Source organism: Cyprinus carpio, chromosome A2, assembly GCF_018340385.1.
Source record: "Cyprinus carpio isolate SPL01 chromosome A2, ASM1834038v1, whole genome shotgun sequence".
Taxonomy (NCBI): Eukaryota; Metazoa; Chordata; class Actinopteri; order Cypriniformes; family Cyprinidae; genus Cyprinus; species Cyprinus carpio.
Genome location: NC_056573.1, coordinates 16,126,011 through 16,150,013, shown reverse-complemented (window position 1 = coordinate 16,150,013; position 24,003 = coordinate 16,126,011). Strand labels below are relative to the sequence as shown.

Genomic DNA, 24,003 nt, shown 5'->3' with positions numbered 1-24,003 from the left:
CTGTATGGACGGTCAATTCCCTATAGCCTACAATCAGCACAGGGACAATAAAGCTTTAAAATCTCTTCTTATTAGTGGACGGCTTGTAAAAAAGCATTTAGTCTTGATTAGCGTGCATGCTTATAAAGCAGACAGGAGAGTAGGTGTACTGTGCTCCATGCCTGTTTTTCTTTAACAGCTTCATAAATCGTTGCGGTTCACTTGCCCATATACCGTCACCAGCCCTACAAAATGATTATTTTTATGCCCAAGGAATGCCCGACCCCCTCCAGCATGAATATTCATTGTGTTGTGCTTTATAGAAAACCACATTCTAAAAGATATTTAATTCTCTTGGGAAAAAAAGAGGGTTTTAATCTTACTTTATATGGATGTAGATGAAGAGATGGTTTGGGAGAGAGAGAGGCGGGCTGTGATTTAATACGAAAGCAAGAGAGGGGTAGCTGGGTGAGTTCAAAACTGAAAATCACCAAGGTCCCGTTGAGTGTGTGGGAGACAGTTTCAAGCATATTAAACACACACCTCGTCTCCGCTTTGCAGTGGTATGCTGGCTGAATAATTCCAATGACATCATCTAGGGAAAGAATAATGTCATTTCAATTAAGAGTTAAGTTACTAAGGAAACCACAATGAGGACTGACATGCAAACTAATCATGTCGCTTACCTACAGCTGTGGTCCATAACGTCACACCCATTATATTAAAAATCAATTTGGATGTTAAAACCATGATGGACGTGCAGGTCTAATGCTTTATACAGGCATCGTTCTCTATTATGGAATATTTTTAAAGCAACAAAAGCACAAGTTAAAACAGGAAGTAGATGACGCCTACACTACGATCTCACACTGCCATTAGATCTGGCTCTGAGTGTGAAGCTATTTCTCATTTCATTATCCTGCCACTTAACCATCCGTCTCCATCAGAGCCAAGCCCAACTATAGAAGGCGGTCTAATCTATAGGTCTATATGGCCTGACATGAGAAAACATGAGTTACAAGTACAGACAGATATTTGGAGATCTTTATAAAGTCACTTGGCTGACAATCAATTCTTATATTCAGTCGTGATAATGAGGGTCAGTACATACTTTAAATCAAGAGGCTGATTGAGCACAATAGATTGTAATTTTAAAATATAGATAAAAAGGAAAAAACAAATAGATTAAAATAGATTTACTTTATTTATTTTTTAACAGTCATCACTAACGAATTTGGGAATAAATTTGATTATTGCGTAGGTACATAAAAAATCTGCTACATTGTTTTAAGTTGAGCATGAAATTTGACTGCAATCACATGGATGGCAAAGGAGCCCGTCATTTATCATGTGCAGAATGAGCAGGGACAGAGGAGACCCCTGTACCCAGAGATCATTACCCATCTGGGCACAGGAGAGCTTGGAGAATTCATCAGCCCCCTCTGCCTTACAAAGACACACATGTATACAATTTACACAACTCACAACACAGTAACAAGCTCAACCTCTTACTCCAAAACACACACACACAATCCACAATGAATCACTGTAACTAAAGGGGACAAATCTCATTTTCATTGCGGATTGAAATGCATGTGTTTTACAAACAGTGAGGTTGGTATTGTTTTCAGGCTTGAAGTGGAATGAAAATGCTTTCAGCTTCTTATGTGGCGTCTTTAAAGCTTACTCAGATTAAGACCCTTCACTTCAGGAAATTGGAAATTAATCAGTGGCACAGCCATTCCCGTAAATTTGCATGTTTCATCTATTTGACACACACCATGAAGGAAAAAAAAAAGAAAAAAAAAAAGCATAAGTAATATTTTTTTTTAATACTGAACAAATATGTGAAGCTAAAACTCAAATGCTACAGAAACTATCTTGTGCTTTGGCTAGGAAAGAGTTAATGCACCTCCCTCCCCCTTCTCATGACCCCTCAGGATTTGATTAATGATATCATCATTGAGATTTATCTCCCCGGCCCCTTTCATAAGACAATATCGCGTAACATCCTGTGATACCTGATCAAATCAGCAGAAGGAGGAAGGAGAGGTGCTCTTCGGAGGAGAGGGCTCTACTGTCGGGGAGAGATGGATAGATTCAGACGGAGGGCCGAGGAGGACAGGCACAGACTGGGAGAAATATTGCGGGAGATATTAAATAAACGAGTGTGTGTCACGTCTGGAGCTAAGCGCTAAGCTAATAAAACGGCTGGCGGGTGGGTTGCGCTCATTGCTCGCTCTTCTCTATGACATCAAACAGCTGCGGTGATTCATACCCCGGTCGGCTAAAACACTTAATGCCCCCCGATACAATGCTACGGCTAACCGGCTGCCTGGTGCTTTGAGTGTGTGCACAGAGGGAGGGCGAAAGTGAGCGAGTCTCTACGGAGGAAAGCAATGAATCAATCTAAGCTGTCACACTCCTGCAGCTCCACTTAGGAATCCCGTTCTGTCCATTTTCATCCTCCTACTTGCACACCCACGCTCGGACAGAGCCACACAGTGTTCATAAGATCATCCACTAACATTAATTTCCACACACTCAGTCAAACCTATCAAGCAACAGTGTGCAAAGTCAAGCTTTTAACTGCTGGTCATGGTAAACATGGTTAAACACGATTTCAATTGCAGACTGGAGCTGACACCAAACTTGTGCTACAGACAAAATCATTCACAGATGCACAGTTGACTGGAGATGGATGAGAAGAACGAGCTCGCAACATCCTGACGAGAAAAATCAATTGCTTCGGGTCTGCTGTGCTTATACACTAGTTATCTGCCCCTGATATTTAATATGAGGCCCCATGATGGCCGCCCGCACAAGATTGATTCAGCTACACTAGAAGCCTCTCCCTGGAGATGAAGGCTCAGAGGAGACAAGAGACAGATGAATTGCGGGGGTGCATTTTAGAAATACGCAGGAATGTTCTCATTGTTAATAAACAAAAATTGTGTTCAAATAAATTAAAGTCTATATAAAGCAAAAATAAGTATTTATAAAACAAACACTAAAAAAATATTAAAATAAAAAGTATAAATCAAAGTAACAAATAAAACTGAAATTAAAAACAAATATATATAAAAAAAATAAGTCAGTGTGTGTCAATCACACAAATTTATTCAACTTGTGAACATGAATTTTTTGTTTTCTGAAAAAAAAAAACACTAATATTATTTATTAATAGATGTTTTCTATTTTCCAGAAAATAAAAAATAAAAAATCTCCTGAAAATATCTCCTGATTGAGAGTCTACGCTACAAACATTAAATTGGCACTGCCTTGGACAACCCTGCACAGCGGGATTAAACAAGGAGAGACAGGACATGGGTCATGAGGACTGACAGCTGTGCTCCCGCTCTTGGGTAGGCAGAGTGAGGTATGTCTGTGGCTAACGTGTTGACCCCGGTCCAGCTCTAGACAGCAGGGGGAGATCAAACCAGGACAGTCGCACCGCCACAGTGGCAATAAGTCCCTCTTCTACTGGGAGCTGCGCTCTGACCTCAATTACCCATTCACTGGGGCTGGGCCCCCACACATGCAAGAGGGAGGAGAGTTTAGTGGGAGCACTTGTCGGGGAATATGGATGAGGATGCAGAGATGAGGGAATTACAGGGGCCGGCCTTTCACCCACTCAGGTTATTCAAATTTATCTGCGGCTGAAGGCTGCCTGCTACACTCCCTCCATCTTGTTTTCACTCTCAGTGGAGTGCAGGAATTAATCTCGCTTTCTCTGTGCTTGCCCCGTTTTTTAAATGGTAAACACTTATTTTTGCAAGACTGTTCTCTTTAAACAACATTTGTAGGTAATAGTGATGGTTATACTTTTAGTTTCAGGCCACATGGACAGTTTTTCTTCCATTAACATGCTTATTTAAAGAGTGGTGTGTTGCCAGCAATTTCACTTCATCTAGCTTCACTTCTTGCAAAAAGAGATAAATATTGCAATATTCCTGCAGTGAAAAGCTGTAGTATGGAAATGGCTACAGGGATATTAGCATTCCTGGGCTGTGCTGCGAGTTAAGCCCAGACAAGGCTCAGCTGCCTGGGATCAATACTCTGGGCCACTCCCTGTGATCGAGCATGCTCCGGAGAGATGAGCGCACTAAATGCATCATTTATGATCTTGCAGTTCCTACACAAACTAATCTCACCCCAATACACCAGCAAACACACTGCCACTGCGGACAGGTGTGTGTTTATACTCACTTCTCGATCTCACTGTTTTTACAGGTCCTCGGTGTGGAGGACGAAGATGAAGAGCTCGGCTCCTGTTTGCTGCTCTCGCCATTACTGGTGGATGGCATTTCTGCAAAAATAGACAAACAGAGCATATATAATGAATGAGTGCCAACAAAAGCAATGTTTCATTCTATAACAATCCAATTTAAATATATAGACAAAAAAAATGTGAAATATTATTACAATTAAAAATAACACTATTATTTTAATTGACATTTGAGTTAATATATTCAATCTGATTAAATATATTATGTTTAATATATTTAATACACGTTTTTCTTTTTTTTTTCCAGGATTCTCTGATTAACTGAAAGCTCAAAAGAACAGCATTTATTTGAAGGCCAACTCACCATCACTGGCCCATTTTGAGAACTCTGGTGTTATTCTATTGGATGGCACACCACCACTACAGAGAGGAAAAAAAAAAAAATCCCAGAAATTTAGCCTAAAAGCCAAGTCTATAGATTTTTTATTTGTCATTGCAAAGTCTGTGATGAAATCATTTCAGTGAAATCCAGCGTACTTTAAAACAGCCCCACGCAGTGCCTCACGTTCTTTGGCCTCTCCCTGGTCCTCTCCAGAACAAGGAATGATGTCTGCTTCAGTGTACCTGAAACCTCGAGTTAAGGAACAACGGCATCTAATTTCAGTTACTGTTTCTGTGCCCAGTACAGCACCACTGAAGAGCAAGATGTCTCAAGACGACTAATCAAGGATACTGGGCTTTGCCGTACTCCAGTGTGTCATCTCCATCCACATCCAGGTCTGCATCACTGTCATGGCTCTCCTTCGTACTACACATGGCAAAGCCTGTCCCTAAAAAGTGGGAGGAGAGGAATAAAGGTCATCAGTAAATGAAATTTGGGTTTAAATCCTGTGTCGCATTTAATAATACATATTATATGTTACAATAAATCTGTAACTTGCAACCATCTCCAACCGTCCCAATCCAGGACAGGTTTGTCATGCTAGAAAAACCCCAATTGGGAAGGCCTGTTTTAGCTGTGAGCAGAACCAGATTACTGCAGACAAGCCAGGAGTCTGGTGCTTTGAGCCCAGATGGAGCCATCAGAGATGGTCTGAATGGGAGTTGTGTCAGGTGCCTGTCAGGGTGTAGGTCCTGAGCACTGGGGCGTGCAGCCTGAGTGGCACTTCTATAAATCCAGTGATTTACGCTCAGAAAAAATCCAGCCACTGGCTGACTGGGTCCTTCAGTTCTGGTTAAGAAGTGGTTGGATCGGCAGAAGCCTGAAGGGTGGGAGCAGCCCAGGCCCCTCAGGGGCTGATGGAAGGATGTCAGGGCACTGCTGGAGAACGGGTTTGTCACGGATGAGAAGCTGAGGTAGGAAATGGAAGTGGAAAATGGTACTTCCTCTTGTTCCTCAAAGCACTAAGACACGGGATGACTACTGCACAGTGTGGAGTGGATAACTACAACCTTCAGGGAGTGTTAGGCACTGATGGAAAAAGAGGAGGAGGACTGAAAGTGGATGTGGCGGCCATGATCTGTCTCTCCCCTTCTCCGTAAAGGGATCCAAAAGAGGCAGAGTAGGGATAAAATGCATCACAAATGCTTGCCCTTTTTTTTTACAATGTGCGATGGTTTTTAGTGATCAAATAAAAGAGACCTTTTAAGTTTTATTTGGTCCCTGTGACTGCAGAGGCATATGTGCACAATAGCTGAGCTACATAAATCTGAGCTCCTCGAACAGAGAATCAGGGTATAGCTGTGAGCAACAGTCTAAATGTACATCACTTTCCAACAATAACTTACAGAATTAAACATATCTGTCTATTAGTTTACCTTATGCTTGCAGTGTCTGTCCATTGATACTGATACACTTACAATGATAAAGCATTATTTTAATAAATTACTGATAAATGTTTTTCAAAGAAGTCTTTCATGCTCACTAAGGCTGCATTTATTTGATCAAAAATACAGTACAACAGTACTATTGTGAAATATTATTACAATTGAAAATAACTTCTCTATTTGAATATGTTTTATCAATTTAATTTATTTCTACGATCACATAGCTGAATTTTCAGCAGCCATTACTCAATTCTTCAGAATCACACGATCCTTCAGAAATTATTCTAATATGCTTATTTGGTGATAAAGAACCCCCCCCACCCCCCCATTATTCTCAATGTTGAAAACAGTTATGTTGATTAATATTTTTTGAAACTGTAATACATTCAGGATTCTTTGATGAACCGAAAGTTCAAAAGACTATTATTTATTTTAAACAATCTTTTGTAAAAATGTCTTTACTGCTTTCTTTCTTTCTTTTTTTCCATTTAATGTGTCTTCAGCGGATAAAAGTATTCTTTAAAAAAAAAAAAAACTTTTGAACAGTAGTGTAGCTTTGTTAGAAATATTTAATAGTATTTAAGTATGGGCAAGTTTTAATCATAGTGGCACCGAAGTGCAAGAAAGGAAGGAATGTTTGTGACCGCTTTAAAACATGAACTGTGAGTCCTGTGTTCGGCATCAACTTATTCTAGCTTGGAAATAGTGTTAAGTGTTCTATAGGTAACAATCCCACTCCTCTGACCCAACTGAAATTGGGTGAAGGGTACAGTCAGCCAAAAATAAAAGACCATAATCTGTAAATGATGGTGAACATTTCATTAATTAACTGTCAACAAGCTGCAAAGAAAGCCAAATTGGGGGAAAAATGAGGGAAAAACTAATAAACAGTGACTATTAATGGCAGGCAGGGCAGAGGCAGATGTGGCAGCCAAAAGAAAAAAAAAAATCACTGTTAATTCAATCAATTGATCAGGTTATGGATCTGGCTAATGCTTTGCTAGAACGAGGGCAGGAAGGATGTCATACAGCATTGATTCAACATAGACAGGAAGACTGTCCACTTTAGTGTGTACACTCACGAAACCTAGCCAGACTGAAAAAAAGCATGGCACACCTATTCAGGCAACCACAACACCAAAACGGCCACCTGAATGGTGTAGAACTACACGAGCAGTGTGTGTCTGACTGAAAATGCTGGGGCTACTGTTAAGCAGTCTTGGCAGGCAATCTAATCTGTGCCGAAAAGGTCAGTGCAACTCTAACTGCCTCTCAGTCAAATTATGCACGCCGTCGCACCGCCTCTTTGCCCAGCAGCCTCAGGGACATAAGCTTACTCCTGTTCTTCGTCACTATGTACACTGGATGAATAAAAAACTCCACTGTCTCCCTTACAATATAGTGTGTATTTACCTGCACTGCTCTGCAATACTTTGCATGACAATAAGAGCCATATGCAATGTGTCATGTCCAAAGCAGGTCTTGTATCTGTTTAAATGTTAAGTCGTCACATGCATAAAGCACATTTTCCTTGTTGGGTCACATTTTGCAAGCTGATTTACATATGCCATGATTGTTAAGTGCTAATCTACATATGTCACCCAAGACAGGTGTGTCATGCCACAGCAAAGAAAGGGGAAGCAGAGATCCCAGAGAAACAGGACATGAAACATGGCCTCTCCTCCACCTTGTTGCCATGACACTTATCTGCCTTTCACAGTATGTCACAGGTCAGAGTTCATCCAATCAGGATGGCATTTACTATGTATGCCTGCCAGAGAAGGGGCTCAAAGCTGCCATCTCTCAAGGTTCTTTACAAAGACGAGCGGCGGGCCACTGTTCTTCTTTCCCGACTTCACCAAATCTCCTCCATCTCTGCCTGTGACTGCCATCGCTATCTCTTCATCAGCACAACAGCCCTGCTAAGCCACAGACACAGGAGGCCTTATGGGCCTCCAACACAAACTGATTCTCTTCGATTTCTCTCTTCCTCTTGGTCTCCCTTTTCCCTTATCATGCTCTTTTTGTTCAGTTTAAAGCGTTTCCTCTCTGCTTTCTTCCTGGGTCCTCAAAGAGAGAGAGCTGCTGGTGCTTCAGAGACTATAGCCCTCTTATCCCATTGAAGACTCCTTTCAAGCCCCCCTCCCCAGTCTAGCTCCCTCTGGGCTGGAGGGATTCTGCAATGCAGACCGATTGAACGCTTGAGGACTTCAGCTGAGCTTTCAAGGCAATATCCACCTTCTAAGCATCCTAGGGGGAGCTTTCAAGCGGCCCCTGGGCCACCGAGTCACTTCTCACCAGGTCCCCCCATATCGCCATTACACCGGTGCCTGTGCTGAAGATAAAGGGCTGGTGAGCTTCTGTACAGACACATGGCCCTGTTCACATGCAGAATTGATCTGGGCCACCGTCTGTCCAGCCGGGCGTTAGAGGAGCAAGTCTGTTTCTTTTCTTAATCCACACAGCTTTGCAACCTGTTCTCTCTTTGGGATCGAACAGCCTTTCCATTTAAGAGTGCAGAAGTTTACAAAAGACCACTGAGGAAGAAGACTAACTCCTTTTCTAAATATGAAACGAACAGTGAGGGGAAAAACCGAGATGTTTTTTGATAGACATTCACTTAGCACTTCCTCTAAAGTGCCAACTTAACAAACTTAACTAAATAAATAAACCCCTTTCAAAACAACTGATCCAACATTGAGAAAAGTTCCAAGATAAAAATCTCAAGTATGGAGGATGACTGACACTTCCTCCCTAGTGTAAAAATAATCTGAGGAGGTAAATTATTTATGAACCAACTAGAATTCCCTTGAAAGTGTGGCAGCACATCAAGATGGGTCTTGGGGAGCGTGTGTGTATGTGATGGAGAACGTCCCAGGTGAGCGGAGTTACTTGGGAGCTATAATTGCATTTCTGCAGCGGGGGAAGCCCAGGGGTCAGCGGCCCATTTTTCTCACACACATCTCTGTATTGGGTGAGGTGGGTCAATTGCACAGCTAAATGTGTTTTCCTTTGACTCCTTAAAGGCCAAGCAGGGCCTGCCAGAACTCACCTTGTCTGGACTACAGCTGCCTAGCCTATAAATTAACACACACACCACTTGAACAGGTTGATCTTGGGGTACATCGAGAAAGAAATGTATGTAGCCGTATTAAACAGCTTTAAAGTTTCTGGTGGTCTTTGAAAGTGATGTTCATTAAACTTTAAGAAATGTTTTTTGAGCACCAAATCAGCATATTAGAATGACTTCTAATAGATCATGTGACACTGAAGACTGGAGTAATGGCAGCTGAAAATTCAGCTTTGCCATCACAGGAATAAATCACATTTGAAATATATTCAAATGGAAAACATTTATTTTAAATTGAAATAATATTTCACAATATAACAGTTTTGACTGTTATTTTTGTTCAAATAAACAGCCATGGTGAGAATGACACACTTCTTTCAAAAATATAAGAAAATGCAAAAAATGCTTACCTCTGAAACCACCTTCCAGTAATGTAGTAGCTCGGACCCTCTTCTGTCCACACCACTCGTACTCCTCAAACCGCGTTCCGTTCTCTCCTTCGACATCGGCGGAATCCTCTTCTGTTCCACCTTCCCTCTGAGAGAACAAAACCACTTTTCAAATGGTTCATTTAATATAAAAAGACAAAACCACAAAGTGTGACTACATCAGAGGAAATCAAAGCAGCGCTTTCAAATCCACTAACTTCTAATGATGTCTAATTTTAGGAGCTATTAAACCACATGCAACAGAACACCCAAATCCAACCACCAAGAGTGCATTAGTATTATAAGAACTACTGGATTAGATGGGTCAAGAGGAACCTGCTATATAATACAAAGGGCAAGTGCTGCATCCTGAACCACTAAAATGGTTAAAGAGGGAAGCCAGTCAGACTGCGTGACAAAACAGTTTCCATTGAGCCTTTCTAGAAGCTCAGTGTTTAATAACAATATAGTAGAATATCTATCAAGTAGGTTCAGGACGCCGAAACTGCCAAATAAATCTAAGTGAAGGAGGAGGAAGAACACTTCAGAAAAGAGCTAATCCTTCAACTATTCCCTGGACACCCATGTAGGAATACAACATAGGTGTAATCATAAAGAACTAATTCCCAAAAACATTTATGTGTGTGTCTTTTGTCAGATGAATGATGTCCAGGGAAAGGTGAGGGCAGAAAGGCCAAAGCTTCTAGAGGAGGTTGGAGGCCCAGATCTCTGGGTTTATGAAGCTACCTTGAACAGACACTGTTCCACATGCCTACTCATTTCCTCCTCCGTTCCTGTCAGCGGGGCACTGCACAGTGGACATACCTGTCCATCTTCAGGCTTCCGGCGCTTCATCTTCCCAATCCGGGCTGAAGCACAAAAAAAAAGAGAGATACAACATGATAAATCAATGAGCTGTGGAATAGGTAATGATTAAAATAAAAATACACAAAGGGGCGGGTTAAAATAATACATATTTAATTCAATTATATATTACATTAAATATGTAATTAATATATATGTTTAATTAAAATGACTAGATATCTATTAATTTTAATTATTACATTTATTGATTTATTTACATTAAAACTTGGGAAGATCAACAGCTAATATGCCCGACCAAGGACATCACAGGACACACACAGAGTCAAACAGAAAAGATCATTCAGGCAAGAAAGATGAGTTGCAAAACACGACAGTGATGTGATAGGGCTCAGAGGTGAATTCTGTCCATTAGACCTTTGCACCCAAACACCAATTCCTCTTTGATACATCAGGGACAGGCACGAAAAACGGCCAGAGCTCTGATCTCTCGGGGTGTCTTGCTCTTCCCCCTCCCCTCACCGAGCACATAATTAGAAATTTAACACAGCAGAACAGCGCCTATTGCGCCGTAAGTCTCTGTCGCTTTTTCTTAACTGCAAATGGCGTGTGGGGACATTAATTTTTAGCTGGCTGTGATTGCGAATGGGGCCGAGGGGGACTGGAGGAGGAGAGGCAGGAGCTTCTGCCATTACCTCCAGGAGAGGGAGAAGAGAGAGAAGCACTGGCCACGTTGACAGTAATGTGGGGGAGATGGGCATCATTAAATAGCACGAAGAAAGGCAGATTAATTAGGCACAGCAGGAGTTTTTCCTCACTCTGAAATCACAGCGTCTCAGATGAGAGGTGATATACTTTAATACGGCCTCGGGTTTAAACAAAGACAGCCCCATTTACCCTTACAGTGCCTGCGGCTGCGATAAAGGGGGGAGGGGGTCTTACCATGCCGCAGGCAGCAAGGGGCTAGGGGCACTCCTCTGGGCACTGGGATTGGGGGACTTTTGAAACTTTCCTTGGCGTTGCGCCTGCACCAGCAGAGGTCATCGACTGTTGACACATGAAAAAACCAAGGGTTAAGGAGATTCTCTGCTTGGGCAGGCGCTACAGTCAAGGGAAGTGCAAAAACAGCTGGCCACAATTGACTACAAGCTATACTATCTATAATAAACAGCCATGTTATTTAATATATGACAGCTTAGGCTTGTAGAAATCACCTAATACGTGGCAAGGGTGCTGTGGTTGACATGGATGTCAAGCTTCTGGCAAGGCCACAATGCAGACACCAGTGCTGATGAGCATTTGGCTGATGCACCCTGAAAGGCGAGGAGCTCCTTATTCATGCCAGACCGACACCAACACCCAGAATAACAACTGTCCTCGGGTCAGTGAGCTCCCAGCTCACACCAACCCTCCCCACAGGTGCGGCAGCTCCATCACACCCACAGACTAATGACTATGGGTTGGGGTTCAGATAAGCATACACAATGACTAGACTCGCTGTCAATATATACCAGCAAGACGAGTCTTCAGAGCATGTCTTCAAGTAATGCTCACTGAGCAGAATGGCACACAAATGCCTTAAACTGTATTATTTTATCAGGTAAAGATTATAAACGATCTTACCACAATCCAATTTTTAGCAGACATTTTTGTCAGGTGTTTATAACTAGCTAACTTTGTCAGGCATGAGTATGTATTAAAATAAACTAACAAGGCCATTATTTTCATCAAATACTACTGCATGTAAACAGACACTAGAAAATGATGTACTGTTAAAATCCAATTTATTTAAATATTACTACTTATTATTGACTAAATATTGCAAATTTATATTGATATAATGTTATCAAATAATATTAATAATTGTTAATATTTTGATAAACATTACAGATAGGAGCCTGTTAGGTAAAGGACAGCTCTCCATATATTAACTGCACTTTGTACTGATGATATAAAGTATTACACTATTAAATGGATGTCAATTACGTTTTTATAAGCCATATGTCACCAGATAATCAATCATAATACATCCCTTTTCCTTGTTGCAGGGAGAAAATATACATACCATTCAATCGTGTTTGCCTGTTAGCTCGAACTCGTAAAAATGTCTGCATGTGGGGGAAAAAAGAACAAAGAAAAATCTGTCAGTCATTGGAGTTTATTTCTCATTTATATATAATGACTTTAATGACGCGCGTATCACTAGATTGCGCTGGATTCTGCAGCAGTTCCCTGATGTCTGAATGTAAACAAAACCTACTTCTCTCTGGCCATTGCTCTGCAACTCCTCTTCCATTGCAAACGCCACAACCCTCCAAACTCATTTGGTTTACAAAAGCATGAAGCCCGGATAACTCTCCTCCAAAACGCCGATATGAGACTCAATAATCAATTTACGACGGATGAATAAGGATTGAAAATGTTAGGCTGACTACAGCAGTTCGTTTCAGCGAGCTATCACCGCCATATTGCTACCGGTCATGTGACCGTGACGTCAGAGTCAAAAGTTGCAACTGATGCAGTTCCGTCTTTCGCCACTGGGGCGCAGCAGTTTGTAAACGACGCCTAATATGATCTGTGCTGTTTTTGTTTAAAACGGGGTTTTAAGAGGTCTCTATAAACTATTCTGGTTTAAAAACTGTGCTTTGTTCAATAATTTTTTTTCTTTATTGTTTTTTTTAATACAATGAACTGTTCATAATAAAAAAGAAATGTTTTTTTTTTAGATATAAAATACATGCAAGTGAGATTAATTGAGTCATTTTTTTGCTTTTATGAGCATTGTATTTCTAAATATAAAATATGAAGACTTATGTGTTTAGACTATTCCTTCCAATATATTTTGTTACAAAAAAAGCAAAAGAAACATACACCCCACGAATATATTTTTAACTGTTACCTCATTAATATGATGAAAAATTGTATTTTCATTAAAAATGGGAAATATACACACCTATCAAAATAATTCAAGTTTATATATATATATATATATATATATATATATATATATATATATATATATATATATATATATATATATATATAGGTTCAAACTGCTCTAACATGGTTCATGTATAATGTCTACAGGCAGAAAGCCCTTCAGAAACTCTTGAGCCACTGCTGTTATAAGTCAGTCTATTTTATGAAGAAACACTATATCATGGGCCTGATGTGTCCACACCAGACAGATTGCGTTACAAAAAAAAAAGATGATCATGAATTTTAGGAAAAAGGCATAAGCATTTGAGCAGCTTCATTAACGAGTAAATCTACAAAAAATCCTCTTGAGAGCCTTCTTATAGCTAATGTGCAAAGACTCTTTCCGGATATTGCTTCAATTGAAAAATTCTCCCACTTCTTGGGTTGAGGGGACAGCTAGAGATGCCGGGCAAAATGACCCACAAACCCACAGCTCCAGGGGAAAGCAGGAAGAAAACAAACATGTCAAGGACACTGGAGCACAGAGATGATATCCGGGGCTCGGGGGCGGTGTAGATTAGCCCAGGGTTAAACTATGGATGATTACATATCAGAGCAGAACACACATTACAGCCTGAGTAAACCTGGGGCTGGAGATTAGCAGAACAGATTTCAGCCTGTATTAATACGTCCGGCAGTCAGATCCAGTCTGGGATAAGATGGAGGATATTGTGGAGGTGTTACCAAGCTAAATTTTTTAAATAATTATTTCTAAGTCATTACTTTCTATTGACAGAAATCCAGTTCCATTACATCTCAGGTAAACCACCAACTTTGACAATGTGCACGGATTTCACTTCAATTTGAAACTCCCACATATTGAGACACTCTCAACAAGCTAAAACCCAGTGAAATGAAGGGCTGCATCAGAGTGGAGAGGTTCGGTCTGTGTGTGCAGTTGTGCTCAGAGTGTCAGAACTGCACAGTCTGTCACTCTGCACCTGTGACAGACACTCTCTGTCTGAGGCTTCCCGTCTCACCTGGTATCTGTCAGAATGGTGAGCTTCATCAGAGGAGAGCGGGGACACAACTGGAGACTCGCCCTCACGTTTGATGTGCACTGACAACAGGAGAGACTATCGAGAGAGAGAGAAAAATGAAAGAAAGAGGTAAGCAGCCATCCAGACAAACGTGTCATCCACAGAACTGATGATGTAGTCAGTTTAAAAAAAAACACAAGAACTCCAAAACCGGTGTGTTGAAACAATATGACTGATTGTTGACAGATAACCATTAACTGCCATTTCAGCTTTGAACTATGTGTGTTGACAGGACAACAGTGTTTAGAGTAATGGAGACTTCGATAGAGGAACAGACAGAAAGCAGGACACCAGACGGCATGACAGGACACTTTGATCGCCTATAAACGTACCGCCGTGTGCCTGGAGATGTAACAGGCCTGTCCTTCTGAAAGTCTAATTGACATAATTTCTGAAATGACGGGGGAACGGGGGAAGGGGAAATACTGCTTACTTTCCCGAGAGTCTTGATCTCCGTCCAGCTTTTATGAGGTGGCTATAAAATATTTGTTTTTACAATGTGCTCTGATTAATCAGAGTGAGAGGAGGGGTTGCTGCTTTAGCGGCTGACAACTGTAATCTAATATTAATATGTGAAAAATGGCAGCCTCTCTCTACTGGGACAGTAAATTAGACATTATGCATGGCTCCTTATGCTTTTGAATCGCAAGGTCAGGAAACAATTTATTTGTGATCTCAAAACCTTTGGAGCTCAGGGAATACGGTATGTGCCAGAGAATGAGTGTGAGCACTAAGTGTTTACACTAGTCTACTGTATCTAGTGTGTGATGTTTGATTGTTTCATTGTCCAATGAGAACTGATAATACACTCAAAATAACACAGAAACAGCAAGTTTAGTACCAGGTAATCTGACTTGAATGATATAATGTAAAAATTATTAAAATAATGTAATATAATGATAAAGGCTATACACTGCTGTTCAAATGTTTGGGATCAGTAAGATTATTTAATGTCTTACGCTCAACAAGTTTGCATTTAATTGATCAAAAATACAGCTAAAGAGTAATGTTGTGAAATATTATTAAAATAATTTATTTTTAATAACTAATTCTATTTTATTCCTGTGATGACAAAGCTGAATTTTCAGCAGCCATTCCAGTCTTTAGTGCCATATGATCCTTATAAATGATCCTAATATTTTCCTAATAATCTTAATAATTTCTTCTTATTATCAACATTGAAAACAGTTTTTGAAAACGATACATTTTATCAGGATTATTTGATGGATAGAAAGTTAAAAAATATTTTTTGTAACATTACAAAGGCATTTACTGTCACTTTTGATAAATTTAATCCATTCTTGCTGAATAAAAAAAATAATTTCTTTTAAAAAAAAAATCTTATGGACCCACTTGGATGGGTTAAATGCAGAGCACCAATTCCGAGAATTGGTTACAATACTTGGCAAATGTCACGACTTTCTTTTTTCTAAAAAAAAATATGTTTAATAGCTTTGATTACAGTGCAACAGATTTTGCATTGAAAATTACCTTTATATTAACATTTAATCCTTTAGTCATTAAATCATTGTATAAGTTGCACACTAAGGTGTAGCACAAGCAGTAGCAGTGCTGCAGATGTTAGCATGTTAACTGTGCCGCCTACCACTGTTGGCCTTCGCCCTGTTGGATTAGATTGGCATGGAGTCGCTATGGCAATGGCGGCTTGAGAGAGTGGTAAAGACGGGCCAACTCGGCCCAGGGTTAATCCCCTTTAGAACTAGCGAGCTGGGCCTGATCTGCTGCTTGCGATCTTTTAAAGGAGAATCATGGACCCCCTCCACCATCCTAGCTAGCCTCTTCATTTTCCACACACTCCTACGGAATACTAAGTGTGTGCTATAGAATGCTCAGTCACGCCTCACACGGCCTGTTCTCTAACCTGCTCCTGTGTCTTCTGGCTCTCATGCTTTTCCATATTCACAGTTTCTCTCCAACTGCGGGTCAGAACCAAAGGGTTTGCCCTCTGGATAAGGGACAATCATATGAGGATGATTTATTATTATCACCATTATTGTTCATTTCTTCACCAAGAAATACGCATTTATTCTGAGTTCAAGTAAAAATATATATCTCAGGCATCAGGAGAATGTCTTTAGTGAATGTGAGGTTGGTATTTCTGGCATTTGTAAAGGTTCATGGCATCATAAAATCCATAAACTGAAAGATAAATGCCTGATGTGTCGCAATACTCTCCATTGACAATGTCACATCAGCCTGTAATTTGTTATCCTTCAAAATCATAGCTCAAAGGGATAAGTTCATCCAAAAATGACAATTCTGTCATCATTTACTCACCCTCACGGGTATAACTTTCTTTCTTTTATGGATATTTTGAATAATGTTTCAACTGTTTTTGTCCATTCGATGAACTGTACAAAATATTTTCTTTTGGTTTGGAACAAAATAAGGGTGAGCAAATAATGACAGAGTTATCATTTTGGCTGAACTATACCTTTAATCTCCATGCTTGGAATTAAACACAGTTGTTTGTAGCACATCAAAACTCTCTGTGGTTGCACATTTAATTGAGATATAAGTACACTTGGCCTCTTCCTCCTTTTAAGACAATGACACTGAAAAACACGCGTATCATTTTCCATGTTCAGGTCTTTTGAATAAGCAGTCAGGAAACACTGAAAGCTCTAAATAAATTACTGTAGGAAATAAAGCCAGATGTTTGTGACCACTCTCTCTTATAGTGACACAAGGCTCTTTTTACATCTTTGTCTATGAATAGAGCACTAATTGCCATTAATTGAGGCTGAGCCTATCAGTGAACATAATGATGGTGGACATCTTACCTTTGGTGTGCCTGGAGCTGCATTGATGTCCTTATGTGATGGGTTCTTGCTGTAGGGAAAAAAAGATATTGTGAGAGATGGCTATAACCAGTAAAATTCTTCATATAGCTATAACCAATGCCATATAATAAAAATTGAGGAAACCAAATGTAAATTGAGGAATTTGCCATAAAAAACAGATATACTGACCGCTCTTCTGATTATCAAGGTCGATGTCTCAGTGTCTAGCTGGTTACAGCCCTGCGTGTAATCGATGAGACTGATACAGACTCAAAATGGCCATTCAAAAGGACAATTTCACAGCTGATGTGCACTGATGTTAATTTCGATGGAATGTGATGTGCAGGAGCAACTTGTTGCCATGATGGCTGATCTATTTTGATCATGTGTCACAGCACTGGCTAAAAACCCATCACCTTTTGACTGAACAGAAGCTGCAATCTGTCACTTCGGAGAGATGCAACTTCTGTCCCCTAAGGAGCTGGACTACACACGTCTCCTCCATCAACACTCACTTTAGCTCAGTCATATTGAGAGTTCCCTTGTTGGCTTCACTTAGGACCCGAGTGGGCCTTCAAGAGGACAGCCAAGACAAAAGAGAACAAAGCCACACAAATCACACTGGGGTCGATATGCAGTTTCAAACCCATCCTCTTGGGGGGGTGGGGGGGGGTCGAGAGCAGTTTTAAACCCATCCTCTATGCCACTCAATCCAGGCAGCCCTGGGTCATGCTGTATTTGAAACAATTACTGTCCAAAAGTACGACTGCTAAGCAGATTTGGGTTATAATTTTTTTATTGAAGTAATCATTCTCATGGATGCTTCCATCACGACCTGATCCCCCACCACTGCAACCCTCCTGCAGTTAGACTAAGGCAGAACGAAATAAATGATTTTGCGGTTATTTGATTTGTCAGTGAAACGCCTTGGGCACTTAGGACTTTGAAATATGTTGAGGACAATGCACTGGCTTGTAAACATTGTATTAAAGAGGCAGAGAATGGCAGAGAGAGAAAAAAAGGGTGGGGGGGGGCAACTCCTTCTTGAGTCTGGCAGGTGGATTGTACATTGAATCTCTGCCTTGTGGACATTGTAGATTGAGGATGACTGATTGGAAGGCAGGAATTATTAAACGGGGCGGCTAAAGCATCCGCCGACAATAGGGAAAGACATATCAAATCAGATTCCTCTCTGAAACATTAATATCTTTCCTGCCATCTCTCTTTCCATTGCTTTTTTTGTCTCTTGCTTTTTCAGCTGTCTGTCTGTTTCCGTGTCTGTCACTCTAGCTGAATCTCTTGTTTAGAGCCCCATAGATGGGCCACTGCTGTTTATGAAGCAGCATGATGACGATCTGAGAAACAATGACAGGGGTAACATCACCCTTGTCATGTTCATTTTAAATCATGCATTCACACTCTGGACGGTTGAACTGAAATTGAATTAGCCTGCACCCTAATCTGAAAGTCTGATCCTGCAGGCACACGTGTCACTGGACGAATGAAACAGAGAGAAGTGCAAAAGAGAACACGGATCCTCTTTGTGTTCATTTAGTTCCTGCTGTGACAGATGAAGTTAAAATACAGTATATGGACTGGCTAAAAAGGCTCAAATGTAATGAATGACAGGTGGAGGCGGGGTTTGTAGCATTGCCCCGCCCTTACACTCAGGTAATAAGCCTCAAACCCGCCTTTTTTGTAGTCAGCATGATTGATCTGACAGCAAGGGGAGGAAAGAAAGAGAAGGGGACAGAGAGAAAAGATGAGACAGAGGAGAAGAAAGAGACAACACAAATCAGGAACCAGGCCTGGAGAGGGGATAAATTGCCCCATCGGTGGCAGCGTGCTGTTTGCGAGATAATAAACAGACTCCTAGGCTTCATAAATCCTCCCGGTGTGGCACGGCAAATCTCTGTGACCTCACACATCACCTCATGTCAAAAAAAACAAAAAACAAAAAAACAACACGCACTCATTGGACACCCTAGTATCTCAAAATGCTCTGTTCCCAGTGGTCCGACTAAAATTAAAACAGGGGTGCCCAACCCTGCTCCTGGCGATCGACTGTCCTGCATTGTTTAGCTTCAACCCTAATCAAACACACCTGCCTTTAATTTTTAAGTGAGCCTGAAGACCTTAATTAGTTGCTTCAGGTGTGTTTGATTAGGGTTGGAGCTGAACTTTTTAGGACAGTCGATCGCCAGGAGCAGGGTTGGCCACCCCTGCCCTAGTATCTCAAAATGCTCTGTTCCCAGTGGTGGGACAAGCAGGCAAGGCCAATGACAGAAAAACACTCTTCACTTGTTTAGAGATGCCACACAGGAACTGAACTATAGGACCTGAGGGACATTATGTAATGTTATGTGTACGGAGAACAAGTTAAATTAGGACTAGTGTGCAGACAATAACGCATAAATCATGACTACTTATTGCAGTAAAAAGATTGCCATTTTAAATGGAAGCATGTAAGCACTGTGCATGTGATCTTTAGGCAAGATACTGTTTAATCAGAGGAGGCAAAAACGAATTTAAGATGTTACTCAATAAGCAGAGGGTTTAAAATGTTTTGATGCCAAGGACCCAAAAAATATGAAGAGGGAATTGTGTGAAAAGTGTGATATTAAAAATTAAATAATTGGCATTTATCTTGTCATTGCACTAAATTCAAAAGGAATTATTAAAATATTATATGAAAAATAGCATAATATTAATAATAATTAATAGTAATTTAAAATCATTAATCACAATTAAAACATATTTTTATACTAATTTTCACAATAAATACTGGTCCAAAGGAACTGAAAGCATATTATTAACTTTCTTAAACTTTCTTCTCATATTAAAAAAAAAAAAACCTCCTTTGAACCTCCTGCTCTAAAGTAACAATTAAATAAACAATGAAAGAGAATTTTTCTCCCTCAAGAGAATTTTTGATGGAAAAGGCAACAAGATGATGAGACTTGGGACACAGTATTAATATCTCCCTTATATACAGTATGTATATAGATTCATACAGCATGAACTCTAAACCTTCACCAATCAAACTGTTTTCATCTTTTTGAAATTCTCAGTTTAAAACGATTCACCATGTGCGACTGACTTCAAAATCCCACAAACTCCACACTCCGGACAAACCAAGCTTTCCCTTTCCCCTCTCGCAGCCAAATTCAGCTAGACTGTTTAAGAGGGTGAGAGAGCGAGAGTGAGGGAGCTGGTGGAAATTGAATAAATGCCAGTCGACAGTTGGGGGGTTGTAAGCTGGAGATAAAGATTGCTTTTCGTGTCGTTTGCCACCCGGATCTCCCTCGCTCTGCTGGAGGCAAATTGATTACGTGGAGAGGCTGGGAAAGGGTGGGGGAATATGTAGATTGCTGTGGCCCTCAGAGCAGGCAGATGGGTAAAGGGCATGATGGATTTCCATTTCCATACATGAAGAGTGGAGGACGAGTCAGGGGAGGGGACATGGCGATGCGGCCACAGGGGAGGGAGAGAGAGGGGAGTGCGGCAGCGGGTTCCAATCTCACACACACTCACCCACTTCCACTCAGACATCTGCCTAATGCTACATCTTAAATAGCTTTCCCCATTTTACATGCACTCAAGTCTCATTTGGTGCAGAATGAAACGCTATCATTAAAGGGAGATTTACTACAAATTGCCACAAATTCGCCATGTCACTTCCAATGATCTGTGTGTGCTAGTGTGTGTTGAGCAGAGCCCCGCCTGGGAGGAAGTATACAGGGAAGGAAGACGGGAGCCCAGAGTTTCACACTGATAGCGTTAGAATCGATGAAGCAATGCTCTGTGTACTTCAGTATTGCCTAAATCTAGTTCAGTATTGTGGATGCAAATGCTGATGTAGATTAACTAAAATGGGATCATTTTAAATTTTACTGCAGATTTACAGGAAAGATATAAGTAACTGTTGCAATACTACTAAACAATTACAAAATTTGCATGATGACTAACGGCATGTTTTAACCAGATGATAAAGTGAGTGATAAAGTGAGTGATAAATTTTTTTTGATCACTTGTTTTTATTTATTTATTTATTTATTTATTTTGGGTATCCCCACCCACAGTGAAATCTAATTGGTCCAAAATTATGCTCAATATAGACATCAAAAATGAAAATTCTGTGCAGAATGGAAAGAGAAACTACTTCAGTCTTGTTATTATGGCTAACATTATGAATCCAGTGAGGTAGCATTCCCATTTTACTCACTTAAAGGCATTTAATTCTCTACATTCAATTGCAAGCAGCCTTATTTCTCTTTCAGTCCATTTCTCTCTTTCTCTATATCCTAAATCAGTATTAAGCAATTGGACTGCCTATAGCCTGGGAAAATAACTCTCTCGACTATAAGCAGGGGTTAAAAGGAGCGCAGGAAAGGCTAAATCATTGGCCTGTAATACCGAGGGGCATCCAATCCTGACAGGCCTGGAGCAATGATGCAATTTCCTTAAATAACCACCACTATCAAACAGGTAGGGGCAACAGAGGCCCAGAGCCATGTCAGTGTCCACAGCCGCTTCCCGCAGGGGAGGGCGGCCCACTGCCCTTTATTAATTATTAAAACATAACTCCTCACCACCGTGTGATGGATAACACTCATGCTGGAAAGACATCCTGCTGAGAATTAATATCTCCCTCTCTCTTTCTCCCTGTGTCCCCGTTTGAAGCCCAGTAGCATAATCTATGAAAACAAAAAGGGGGATATGCAGAACAATGCGCAACTTGAGGTCTATGAAATGTCTGTGACCCATAGATTCAAACGACATTGTTTCTTGTTATGGCTAATGTTCCTTCAAGCTCACAGGATGAAACTTCCTGCCTGGTTTGGGTGTAGGCTGTATGAGAACACAGCGATTTAACCGGGTCAAGTTGATGTACCAGTCTGAAAGCCTCAGGCAGTGGATGAATGACAAATACTTTGCTGGATCTCTGTGATCATCCAGCCATGCTTACCCTGGTCACATGAAAGGCCTAAGCGCATGTGGGCTGATGGATGATAGGGAGGAAAAGCACCTGTTCTGCTGCTTGTCTTTGTTATCACTGGAGCATTACACCAGTAGCAGGTGTCTTCACTGCTGATTTTTAGACCAAACACTTATGTGAGGGAGAGCAGCCAATGTGCTTCATTTGTTTGGAAAACATTGACAAGAACTGATGGAGCTGTCAGAAGATGGCAGGTATAGATGTGTGAGTCTACCTGATGTGCATGTGGGTGAGCCTCTCCATCTCCTGTTCCATGTGCTCCTGAAGTTCTCCTGGACGCAGCAGCACCTGACAGATGGGGCAGATGGGAGCCTGACTGTCATAGAGTGACACCTTCTTCTTACCTGAGAGAAAAACAGAAAGATAGAACAAGAGAAGATGAGGTTTATTCACTATTATGAAAGAGTTTGGGAAATTTGTAGACATGACTTAAAATTTCCATAGTTTGCATTGTTGGTCAGAGCCAGAGCTATTAAAAAGAGACAAAATCCCCAAAACATAATTTAAAAGAAGATTACATTTTTTGCTTTGGGGAGATCCTGTAAGAACACCATAGAACACAGAAGTGTTGTCCCAGTTTTTCTACAGTAAATTTCGAAATGAGCATGGGTCAGATGAGTGCTCAGAGTTTTTTCCTCTCTCTGGACTGTGTGGATTAAGTAGCTCAGATTTCTGCCGAAGGAGAATCCGTCATCCTCGGCCACCTGTCTCCTGTTCCCTCATTAAACTAGATCCACAGCTCCACACAGACAGTTACGCCACTGAGCTTGTGACACTTCAGCTGTATCTCACACACACACTTCATATACTGTACACTTACTGCATCAACTCACCAGTGGACAACATTTCATCAGACACTGTAATATAAAGTACAATTATTCTCAGTTAACGTGAAATGCACAGTGAATTAAACAATAAGGCGACACAACAGTTACAAATACATGAACACTGATGATTTTGGAATCCTCATGAGGCTTTTTATAGTATATCCACTTTTTATAGTATATCCAGCATTTTGTCATAAACAAGTAGGTATGTGTACGTGCATTCACATCTGAACACATGGCCGTGTTTATTTTTACAAAAGTCTATCCGTGTGGGTGAGTGAGTGTGTCATGGCTGCCTCTGAGTAACTAACACATCTTTTACATGTGAATTATCTAATGTGCAGCTCCGTAAATGAGTAAAAAAACACTTCCAAATTAACTCTTATATCCCTCAATCTCTCAAATCTGGAACTAGCCAATCAAAGCGACTATTTTTAGCTCTTTGGGACAATACATACTCCCTCAAACAGGATATCCTGGATGAACTCACTGTTACCGACAGACTACAGCTGCAAGACACATGGTGAGTCTGCTTACTTAACTCAAAGTGCAAATATATACACAAACAGGAAGTGAGGAAATCACACAACTGGAAATTCTGCCTTTGGAAATTATCTGTGATTAGCACCTACTAAACAATTTACTAGTAAGATTTGTACACTTTCTTCAAATGACATAAATGGTTCTAAAAAACTATAGTTAGTGATCACGTCCTAATATTTTACACTGTCAGTTCTCTGATTATATTTTATTTAATGTGTTTTATTTAACAGACACAAAGATGTAAAAACACAACAGTGTGCACAACAGAGCATCTTTTCTCGAGATGATGAGGTAACTTCAGGGCAGGTTGCAAACAGATGTATAAACACACACATACACACACGCAGTGGGGCTGTAATCCTGGTTCTTCTCTCTACATAAAGCCTTGGGCTCAGTATGAACCCGTCCTTGACTTCAGAGGGCACTGTTGTGTTTGTCTTGACATGATGTGTGCACA

The 24,003-nt window shown here is 40.6% G+C and overlaps 1 protein-coding gene across 12 annotated transcripts in view; it reads right to left on the bottom strand.

The window, feature by feature from the left end:
• LOC122134098 (E3 ubiquitin-protein ligase RNF220-like) overlaps nucleotides 1-24,003 on the bottom strand; it is a 115,204-nt gene that overhangs the window by 7,186 nt on the left and 84,015 nt on the right. For 3 of the 12 annotated variants that reach the window (XM_042775700.1, XM_042775705.1, XM_042775724.1), the window contains exons 3-13: nucleotides 22,391-22,520; nucleotides 17,178-17,226; nucleotides 14,314-14,409; nucleotides 12,420-12,462; nucleotides 11,297-11,401; nucleotides 10,280-10,401; nucleotides 9,515-9,641; nucleotides 4,941-5,037; nucleotides 4,745-4,831; nucleotides 4,572-4,627; nucleotides 4,189-4,288 (exon numbers count right to left, since the gene is read on the bottom strand). In XM_042775700.1, the coding sequence (XP_042631634.1) occupies nucleotides 4,189-4,288; nucleotides 4,572-4,627; nucleotides 4,745-4,831; nucleotides 4,941-5,037; nucleotides 9,515-9,641; nucleotides 10,280-10,401; nucleotides 11,297-11,401; nucleotides 12,420-12,462; nucleotides 14,314-14,409; nucleotides 17,178-17,226; nucleotides 22,391-22,520 (1,012 nt within the window). Of the gene's footprint in view, nucleotides 1-284; nucleotides 575-4,188; nucleotides 4,289-4,571; nucleotides 4,628-4,744; nucleotides 4,832-4,940; nucleotides 5,038-9,514; nucleotides 9,642-10,279; nucleotides 10,402-11,296; nucleotides 11,402-12,419; nucleotides 12,463-12,614; nucleotides 12,860-14,313; nucleotides 14,410-17,177; nucleotides 17,227-22,390; nucleotides 22,521-24,003 lie in introns of those variants that run through there. The other 9 variants (XM_042775717.1, XM_042775742.1, XM_042775729.1 and 6 more) reach the window with 7 other exon arrangements.